The sequence below is a fragment of the Lathyrus oleraceus genome, chromosome 2 (genome assembly GCF_024323335.1).
Source record: "Lathyrus oleraceus cultivar Zhongwan6 chromosome 2, CAAS_Psat_ZW6_1.0, whole genome shotgun sequence".
In the NCBI taxonomy this organism is placed as follows: domain Eukaryota; kingdom Viridiplantae; phylum Streptophyta; class Magnoliopsida; order Fabales; family Fabaceae; genus Lathyrus; species Lathyrus oleraceus.
Genome location: NC_066580.1, coordinates 12,317,326 through 12,327,582, shown reverse-complemented (window position 1 = coordinate 12,327,582; position 10,257 = coordinate 12,317,326). Strand labels below are relative to the sequence as shown.

General features: G+C 35.6%; 1 protein-coding gene across 1 annotated transcript; it reads right to left on the bottom strand.

Annotated features, from left to right (window-relative positions):
- Nucleotides 1-4,439: 4,439 nt before the first annotated feature.
- Nucleotides 4,440-9,761, bottom strand: LOC127117640 (glycerophosphodiester phosphodiesterase GDPDL4). Its single transcript, XM_051047717.1, has 9 exons — nucleotides 9,507-9,761; nucleotides 8,835-9,128; nucleotides 8,541-8,662; nucleotides 7,954-8,455; nucleotides 7,079-7,117; nucleotides 6,649-6,933; nucleotides 6,152-6,294; nucleotides 5,191-5,674; nucleotides 4,440-5,103 (listed from the first exon to the last, which is right to left on the bottom strand). The coding sequence occupies exons 1-9, from the start codon at nucleotides 9,616-9,618 to the stop codon at nucleotides 4,808-4,810; spliced, it is 2,277 nt and encodes a 758-aa protein (XP_050903674.1). The 5' UTR covers nucleotides 9,619-9,761; the 3' UTR covers nucleotides 4,440-4,807.
- Nucleotides 9,762-10,257: the final 496 nt, after the last annotated feature.

The window sequence follows — 10,257 nt, the reverse complement described above, 5'->3', positions numbered from 1 at the left end:
AAAGTGCAGAAAACGCGTTTGGAGAAAAACGCATTGGTAACGGTTCGAGATGGAGTTCAAGGTAGTGATGAGTGGTACTTGGATTCTGGATGTTCGACTTATATGACTGGTAGAAAGGATTGGTTTGTGAAGATCAATCAAGCCACGCGAAGTAGAGTGAGATTCGCAGATAACACGACTTTAGCGGCCGACGGTGTCGGTGATGTTTTGATCATGAGAAGGGATGGTGGTCATTCCTTGATCAAAGGTGTATTGTATATTCCTGGAATCAAATGTAATCTTTTAAGTATTGGGCAATTGCTTGAAAGGAATTACACGATTCGCATGAAAAACAAGGTTTTGCGTGTTTTGGACCAAAACGGTGTTTTGATCCTTAAGGCTCATATGGCTGCTAATAGAACTTTCAAGATTGAGTTGAAAAAGAAGAATTAAATGTCCGGGGATAATCCATACAACTCTAGGTACAAATGCGGACTACCGTTATATTGTCCTAAAAGGGTATATATGGAATCCTAAAGAAAACGTATCTGATTTCAAAGAAACAATATGTCACTAGGTGAACGGTTTATGATCGAAGATAGATAATGGATCATGAAATATATGAATGGTGCCCTAAGGTGGAAAGAATAATAATAAATAAGTTTGCTCGCAGAGGATTCGAACCCTCGTGCCTACGTATTCTCATCGTGCAATAAGAAAATCAGAGCAATTGTAGTTCAGCCTACTACGGTTAAAACAAAGGGGAACAAGATTGATTTGTCAGGGTTCACTACCCTTCAAAGCTGAAAAGGGAGTGCCAAGGTTTATCACCTTCAAGGTAGGGTATCACTACTAGAGTTTAAAACTGATGATATCAAGGAATCAAATTGCCAAGGTTTATTAACTTACAGGGTAAAGAGAATCAAGTGCCAGAGTCCATGACTCTCAGGCCAAAGAGAATCAAGTTCCAGAGTCCATGACTCTTAGGGCGAAGAACTGAATTGAATAACCAAGGTTTAACACCTCCTAAGGTAAAGAGAACCATATGCCAGAGTCCATGACTCTCAAGGAGAAAATTAAATTGAATATCCAAGGTTTAACACCTCACAAGGCAAATAGAGTTAGATGTCAGAATCTATGACTCTCAGGGAAAAGAATTGAATCGAATAGCCAAGGTTTAACACCTCACAAGGCAAAGAGAAACACATGCCAGAATCCATGATTCTCAAGGAAAATATCAAGTGCCAAGGTTTACCACTTTACAGGGTGAAGAATAATGTCAAGGTTTAACACCCTACAAGGCAAAGAATGTGTCAAGGTTTAATACCTTACAAGGCAAAGAATGTGTCAAGGTTTAATACCTTACAAGGCAAAGAATGTGTCAAGGTTTAATACCTTACAAGGCAAAGAATGTGCCAAGGTTTAACACCTTACAAGACAAAGAATGTGCCAAGGTTTAACACCTTACAAGGAAAAGAACGTGCCAAGGTTTAACACCTTACAGGGAAAAGAATGTCCCAGGGTTTAACACCTCACAAGGAAAAGAATGTGCCAAGGTTTAACACCTTACAGGGAAAAGAATGTGCCAAGGTTTAACACCTCACAAGGAAAAGAATGTATTGAAAGAGGGTGTACAACCACAAGTTGTCAATAGCAAAAGATGCTCCCCTATTGGGGTATTGGAAGATTGATGCTTGTTTGAAGAAGACTTGTCAATTGTATGATTCAAATTGCACTAAAGTCTATGAACAAAGGCTAATACCTTGAGCAACTGGGTCATTCGTCCTGTACCCAATGATATTCTATACAAGGATAAGAGTTATCCACTCTCATCATTCTTTGTTTCTTAAGGCTTATGGCATGAAACTCGAATCAAAATTAACAAGTTGCTGACAGGAGATCCTTTGTGTTGATCCTATTGATGTTGTGCCCACTTGTTGTAGAAGAAGACTTGACAATCATGTAATTCAATTTGTGCTAAAGTCTATGAATAAAAGTGAATACGATGAGCCACGGGCCAAATGTTCCCCACCTAAAGATATCCAGAATGAGGGTAGGAATTCTTCAATCTCATCCCTTCTCTACTGCTTAAGGCTCGTGCCGCACACTTTGAATTATGATCTATAAGTGTTGATACCATTGCAGTTCTTGAAAAGTAGTCCACCTTGCTAGCTATGCTTGACTAGATGTTGGCTTGAAGTCTTGATTTTACATTTGAACCTTGAGGTCTTGAACTCCTGAGATTCAGCATATCCATGATAGCTTAAACATAATGAACTTGCCATATCGAGTGATCAAGGGTCTTTTAATCACTTGAAATAGGTTTGGGCTTACAACACAATTACAAAGGGTTTGGTTGACCAAAGTGTCCTTTTGTCAACACTAATCAACGAGATTAAAATAATAGTTGAATCATATACAATAACAATCTATTGAATTAACCAACTACGTAAAATCATACAATTCTGATTAAGACCCTAAACTAAGGGAGCATGCATCAAAAAACTTGATTTTAAGCCCTAAGGGCAAAATGGTCACATTCCAAAAATGGATTAATTTGGACAAAAGTTCTAAAAATCAATTTTTAATCAAATCTAAGTAGACCTAATTATATCTAATTATCCTAGTAATCATAACCAAATCAAGATCTAAATATAATCTAATTAAAAAATTTACTAAATTCTAAAAACTAAGCAAAATTCTAAATATATTAATTAAAATGATAGTTAACCTAACATTCTAAATATTAGTCCTAAAATTTAGTTAATTTCTTATTAACCTAATTAAGTCTTAACTAATTAGAAAGTAATTAACAAACAAAACATGTAAAAAATAGAAAATGGGCCTTATTAGAAAGAGGGGTGCAGGCCCAACTTAATAGAGCGCAGTGTAAGCAAGCTCGTTGGGCCTTATGGTAAGGCCCAAACACAATAAGGAAGAAATCAGAAAAGGGGTGGCGTATCTGTACAGGGTGCAGATAGCGCTTTATGGATCTGAGGCCCATGACCTCCTAGCCCAGCCAAGACGCGGGTGATGCACCGAGTAGAAAGAAATGGGCCTTGGGGACTCGGAGGCCCAATCCACACACAGACAAGGTGATGAACATCATGGAGTCAGCTTAAGACGAGGACACCGCGTTCACAGCGAAAAGCTCCAGCTCAAACACATTTGGAGCTTCAATGTGAAGTTACAATGGCTTCTCAATAGAGCTTTGTGTAGGGTTTCTATTAGAGAGGGTGGAGAAGATGAATGAGAGTGAATTGTTAAATGGTGAAGAGAGGTTGTGTCAGTACCTCCGGCAAACATGTCCAGTATCAAAGCTTTTATTGCAGTTTTATCAATTGGGAAGCAGATAGCATTAGTCCTTCGAACTGAAAGCAAAACATACACAAAATCATTACCGTCAACACCAACATCTTCATCAGACCTACGAAGAATGTGATCCTCAATTACTTCTTCTATAAACTTATCCAAATGTTTGGCTATTCTTTCTGCTTTTCTATAAAGACCATTGACTTTTTCCAACCAATCAAGCCATGGTATATAGTCTCTTATACATATAGTATCCAATAATTCCACAAACTCCACCAACACTTGCTGAAATTTCTTCCCAATTGTTAAACCTTCGTCAAGTTAGTGAGATTAAGAAATTGTCAATGAATGGAAGGTGAGTCATGTGAGTAGTATTTGGAATTGACTTGGATTAAATTCTACATGAATTGATTAATGAATGAAAGATGGATGATTCAAAAAATGTCTTAAAATTATTAATGAATGGTTGAAAGTTGTAAAATAAGGATTTAAAAACGTTTATGGAACATGCTTTAAAATAAAAATGGATTGAAAATTGATTGAATTTGGATGTAACAATTGTATGGAAAGATCAATGGTTAAGAAGTTTCAAGGTATAATTTGCATCAAATGAACCTATAAAATGGATGGTTGATTTTGATTAAGTAGTTGTCCCAAAAGTCAACCGTTGATCAAAAAGTCAACCGTTGACCAAAGTCAACTGTGAGACCTGAATCAGGATTTTAAACAATCATAATATCAAATCATATTGTCAAAAGTTAAATAAAGATCCCACAACAAACAACAAAGTTCTCCTAACAAACTCACTAAGATGGCCCATGAATTTAGAGTTTCCAAGCCAAATGATCCATAAAAACATGATCCAAGAAGCTAGGGTTTAAGCAAGTTTGAACACCAAGATACAATCTCAAACGCAGACTTTAAACACTCAAACCTTGAATCTAAGACGCTTATTAGAAAGAATGCGTGATACTTATGAATGCAAATGAATGTGTACGGATGAATCCTTGAGTGTAACATAGAACATCAATATGTTACTATGTTTTCTATCCAAGAACACTTTCATGCAGATGTTGATTTCAGGTGGAATTAATCAAGAAAAAATCTACTTATATTGAAACAATTAACAAAACACATGCTCTGACTGATTCTCAAAAAAGCTTTTTTCATCTGAGCCTCAACTTGTTTGCTAAATGCACACCAACAAATATAATTATAAATATATCTTACAACAAATGATACATGATACACATCTAAAACGAATTCGTAGTTTGAAGATATACACCATTCAAGATTTTGTACTCATGGTACAAACCCAAGAAGCAATTGGAGAACATAGAATGAACATGCATAACTACAATGGAAAGAATTTGCTCCTTCTAAGTTAAAAAAATCATGGATTATTCATGCAGTACGAAGCCAAAAATGTCAAAAGTGTCGTGCGACTATTCTCCTTTCTTTTTCAAGTCTTCTTTTTGGTTTAGCTTTTTGGCAGGAAGTGAAGAAATGGTTTCACTCAAAGCAGAAGAATTGAAGCTACAAACACAGCAAGACTGGACAAGAAGAAGCAAACGGAAACCTTAGGCTGTGCATTTTTGGGTGGCGACTTGGTTTCGGCAGCAGGGCTAGAAGCTGGGGCTAGTTTAGCAACAGCAGGCAAAGGTGCCTCTACCACTTCAGATTTAGTCAAAGGAGGGAGTGGAGCCTGAGCTGGAGGCAATGTCCGATTGTCAAGAGTTTTATAAAGATCGCCTGCTTTAACAGGTTGCATGTAAGGAGGTGTCTTATCACCCAAGTTTAAGCATTTGTTTTCTGCAGAAGAATAGAGAGCAATTATGTCAGTGATTGAGGAAGTAAAGTAATAGACTTTATTGTACATCAGAATTCTCTAGAACTTACTTGAATATCTACTAGCAGTTTTCGGGAAATCTGTGATGACCCCATTAATTCCTGTTTCCTGAATAAATGAGTTGATCTCCACTGTTGGATCTGAGAAGTAATCCCATGCCTGAGATACAAACTCATTGCTGAATGTTTCTACGAAAATTGAGAGGTTAGAAGCTTGTAGCTTTGGCACAATCTTTGTAAAGGTGGTCAAGAAGCTAGCACTACGAGGAAATACTGAATCTTTATTGACAACCACAGAACTAGCAAATGTTTTTATATCTTCCACAGCAGCATTGGCAGCATCACTGACAGTCTCGTCAATCTTGTAGACAAGCTCGTATTTGGTTTTCTCCTTGAACTTCAGTAATACAGAGCTATTAGTGGATTGAATATAAACTTTTTGGCTCCCTGGTTTATCATAACCTGCTTTGCTTAAAGCATCAATGACGGCATCAGTCACACTTAATCCCAGCTTTTCTGCAAGATAGGCTGCATTCTGATAATAGAAGAACACAACATAATGTTATTCGATAGAAAACTCTACTATTTGAAACAAAACATGTATAGGCCTAGAGTATGCAACAATCATTATAAAACAAACCAATGCCCAAATAGAAACCAAATTGTTTTTCTTCGGTTGAAGTAATTCAGCAAGGAAGAGTAAGTGAAGAAATATTAAAGGTGAAATTCATAGGAATGTCATTTTCAGGCAGGTGAGTCATTTTCCTTTTTTATTATCTCCTACTCATGAGTGTCTTAACAATGAAAAAACAATACGCTATAGACTTAATATCCTTGATTAAACAAGGTGCAGACCTTTCAAACAACAAGGTGAAACCAGGTAACTACCATGGAGTAAGTGGCCCTAAACCATTTGCATACAAATTTGCATTAATCTTATCGATATTGTGAGTTTGCACAACAGCTAAAAGAATGAATTCTATACAGGTATAAAAGTCATGATAGAACACACCTCAACAATGATCAAGACGCCTGATAGAGAAGTCTGATTTTTTGACAACGACAAAAAATCTGATAATGTTAAAAAATTCCCAGCATTCTTAGATTTTGGATTCCTGAACAGTGTGAATTTTGAGAAAGGGTTCAATATTGAGGCTGCAAGGTAAAAATGGAACAGAAAAATATGTCAATTACTCTTTTATAACACTGAATACATTTTATTTCTTCATTACAAATAAAATCAATAACAATAGCAGGTAGCAAAAGTGTAAAAAACTATAGGGGAGGGAAATGTTTTCCATGGAAAACTACTCTTGAATCTTAGATTATCCTATAAAGTTCCTAAAACACAATTTTTAATGTGTATATCTATCTCATTGAGATTTTGGCTTATTTAAGTATCTGTCAATACACTTAGCAAGTCTGAGTTACCAGCATGCAAATATGGAAATGCTGAAGAAAATTAGACTGCTGAAAGAAAATAAAAACTACAACTTTTCTTTGACTTACGGGTCAGGTCTTTTATATCAGCCCATGTCAATTTGAACGTAAATATGCCACGGCCAGATTTGATCTTAGGGATACTCGTGACCAAATCACTGAATCTTGTTTGAGCAACTGTGGTACTATCTAGAAGATCAATGGAGCTTAAGCAGAATGGTATTCCGTCCTTTGAAATTTGAACAGGACAGTCAAGAACGTCCGCACCATCTGATATGGCATTGTTATACGCTAAGTCGGTACAAGCTGGATAATCTCCACTTGCTCCAAATTTTGAGATAATCAAGGTTTTATCTGAAAATAATAAAAAGTGAGAGCAGCAAGTCAACAATAATGAACACTTAGCTGCAACAGAATGATTGAACCCATGCAATGAAACAACTAGAAATTATTGATGAACAAATTGAGAATACATATTCCAGATCAAAACAAAATGTACCTCTTCTCGTAGCATTTGTGCCTAGGTGGGCAAAGCAATCTGCAAAATGAGATGACAAACTCAACACCTACTTAAATAGAGACAAGAATAGTAAACACAAGAATACATATATGTTATGAGGTTACGATTTTTAAGCACATTAAATACAACAACCAAGAGTAAGGAAATTGAACACTGTGATGAAATTTTTATGATAATTGCTTAAATTAAAGGGTTTATAGCTATATCTCCAACCTGTCTAGAGAACGAGCATAGTCTAAGCTAAATTCAGTTTAAGATGGAAGCAAAAATGCAGGACGTGGTGGCTGTTGGGCTAAGGGATTCTATTTTTAGTAACTTCGGGTGTGCACTACCAGCACTAGGACAAGAAATCCAAAAAGGTCCACATGGTTCCACCAGTAGTGTCCTATCATTGTGCAATTATTGTATAGTTTCTAAGAGCACCCACATGGGAAAAACGACTATCTCCTTACCAAGATAGTAAAGTTAAACAAGCTTATAGATATACCAATTTGAGACAGATCGACAAAGTCCGGGATTATGTATTATTTATCATGTTAATTAACTTGATAAATCCTTACTTTGAAGAGATTATGCCGAGCATGTATTTGGAGAGGATGGGTTCATAGAAAAAGTTTCCATTTAAAACTTATAACAGTAACAAAAAATTTATAAAAGTAAATAATCAATGATTGGAAGGCTATACGTGATAATATCTGATTTTACTCCTCCCTCGAATAATTAAAATGTTGGCATATAAAGTATATTTTCCCTTCCCATTAAAACTTCTCCATCCAAACATGTTCTAACTGAATAAGATTTTGATCAAATCAAATGCATTCTGACAAAATGGAGGAGAAAAATAAATAACTTACCAATTGCTTCTGATGGAGTTATGGGAAAATCAGTCAGCACACCATCAACGGAGAAATCACCGTTATCAATGAATTGGAGGTACTCAGCAAGAGGATCATAGCTGTAATTAAAGCTAGATACAATATCATTTGCAAAATCTGATGCATAAACTTCAAGCCCCGCTTTATGTGCATCTGAAACCAAAGTGGTATGTGGTTGCAAATAACCAGCAGCATCTATTGGCCATATATATCCCTTGGGAACAAGAATTCCAGAAGCAAAAGTCTTGATAAAGGTAAGATTTTTTAGTAATGAACCATAAGTCTGATTGGTCGATGGGTCTGTGTCACCCTGATCGAGAAACCTGAAGACAAGTTTCGTAATTTTTGGGTTGAAGCGTGTTGTAATACTTCTCAAAAAACCAACCTCAGGTGATGAGATATAACTGACACGCAATTTTCTAGAAATTGAAAGTACGTAGCTTCTCATGCTCAGTTTGTGTTGCGTGTAGAACGCATCATGCTGTAAAATATCAGAGAAATCAAGAGTTAGTTTTAGAGCAAACAAGGAGGCTAAATCATGAGAATGGATTATACATTCAATTTACCTGAATGTTCAACCACAAACCTGGTGTTTGTGGGGCCACTATTGGGAGGATATCTTCAACCCTATTTATTAAATAACCATTGTTTTCCGGCAAATTTGACCGAGTGAATACTCCCTGAGTTACTGTCCAGTAACAAAAATATGTAAGAATCCATAAAAAGAAAAACTTCAAAACTCACCAAAAAAAAACCAATCAGTAAAAAGACCTTAAACCATAAAACAAGTAAATGCCTTGCAAAAGAACGAATGAGTCCATAAAATAATAATAATGTACAACAATAAAAATAGATCTTACAGATAACATCGGATAACTCCTTGAAGGTATAATCCACGGAAAAATAGCCAGCAACGGATTCTCCATTCACTAAGTAACTCACAGTTTTATTTGGGAAATAACTTAAAATGTAAGTAGAGTTTAGAAGGTTGACATCCGGAAGGCAAAGCCCAACTTCATCTTTCGTCAATTGCACATCGCACCATATAGCGACATCGGGGACACTCGTTTGTACAGCCAAAAGATAAGCAGGGTAACTGGAATCAGGAAATATACCCGAAAAACCACCATGTGCTATGACCAATGGTGGACTTCCTGCAAAACAATCACACAAAGTAAGTCCCAACGCACCAAGCATAGAGTGAAAGCTTCTCTTTATAGCAAGAATTATATTCAAGTCAACCTAAGATAAGTTTCTACCTATCTACCAAAAGTTTTGGTATCAAAAACTTCAAACACAGAAACTAATTTCATCTTATATGAGAACAAGTTACATGATTCTTTCAATTTAAGAAACTAACCAAAATTGACTTGAGATTGATTTATCTAAAAATAGAAGAAACAAGTTGAATCAACAAAACAAACTATAAATTGTTTCATTTTTCCTGATTCAGCTGAATAAGCATCAAAATCTTGTTAGCTCAAATTACAAGAAATCAAAGTTTATAAAGACAGATCGTCCAGCATATATACCTGTGAGTGTTTTCCATTCAGATCTCTTGCTCTGAGCTGAAACAGGAGCAAGAGAAAGAGAGTGAAGAAGAAGCAGAGCGAGAGTAACGGAGAGAGCGCGTGGTTTCCACATTCCGGCGAGTATGGTGTTTATGATGAAGTGATGAACTCAACCACCTGAGAGAAAGAGAGAGAAACAGAGTTTGTGTTCTGAGTTGTGTTAATGAGCTCTTCCACTCACAAGCACGACTTGTTTTTATTTTGGTTCTTTTCTTTGGTACATTAGTTTTACTATATATATGAATAATTATATAAATATTATTTTAATAGAACTATATCAAGACCAATTATTATAATTGAAAAACTTTTAGCACAAATCTCAAAATAATCTCTTTTTTTATAAGACTTATTTGAGGGAATAAAAGTTGATATATTTGCTTTTAACTAAATATATTAATTTTTGTAAGAATTAAAAATTCTTATAAAGAAAAATATATTTAACTTGGATCAAAATCGATTAAATAGATTGAATGATGGTTGTCATATCTCAAAATTTATTCTCCATTTTACATAATTCATTGGCATACATCAAAGCATATCATGCATTACCATTTGGTCATGGGATCACAAGCATTGTCACTATGTAATTTGTATCTTAACATTAAAGTTTCTTCTTGTTTTTCTTAACAACTAACCCTAATTTCCACAAGAGATGGTACTTGTTTGCTCTTGTCATTCGTTAAGGTAATCATGCTCAAAATCAAGGCAAGAC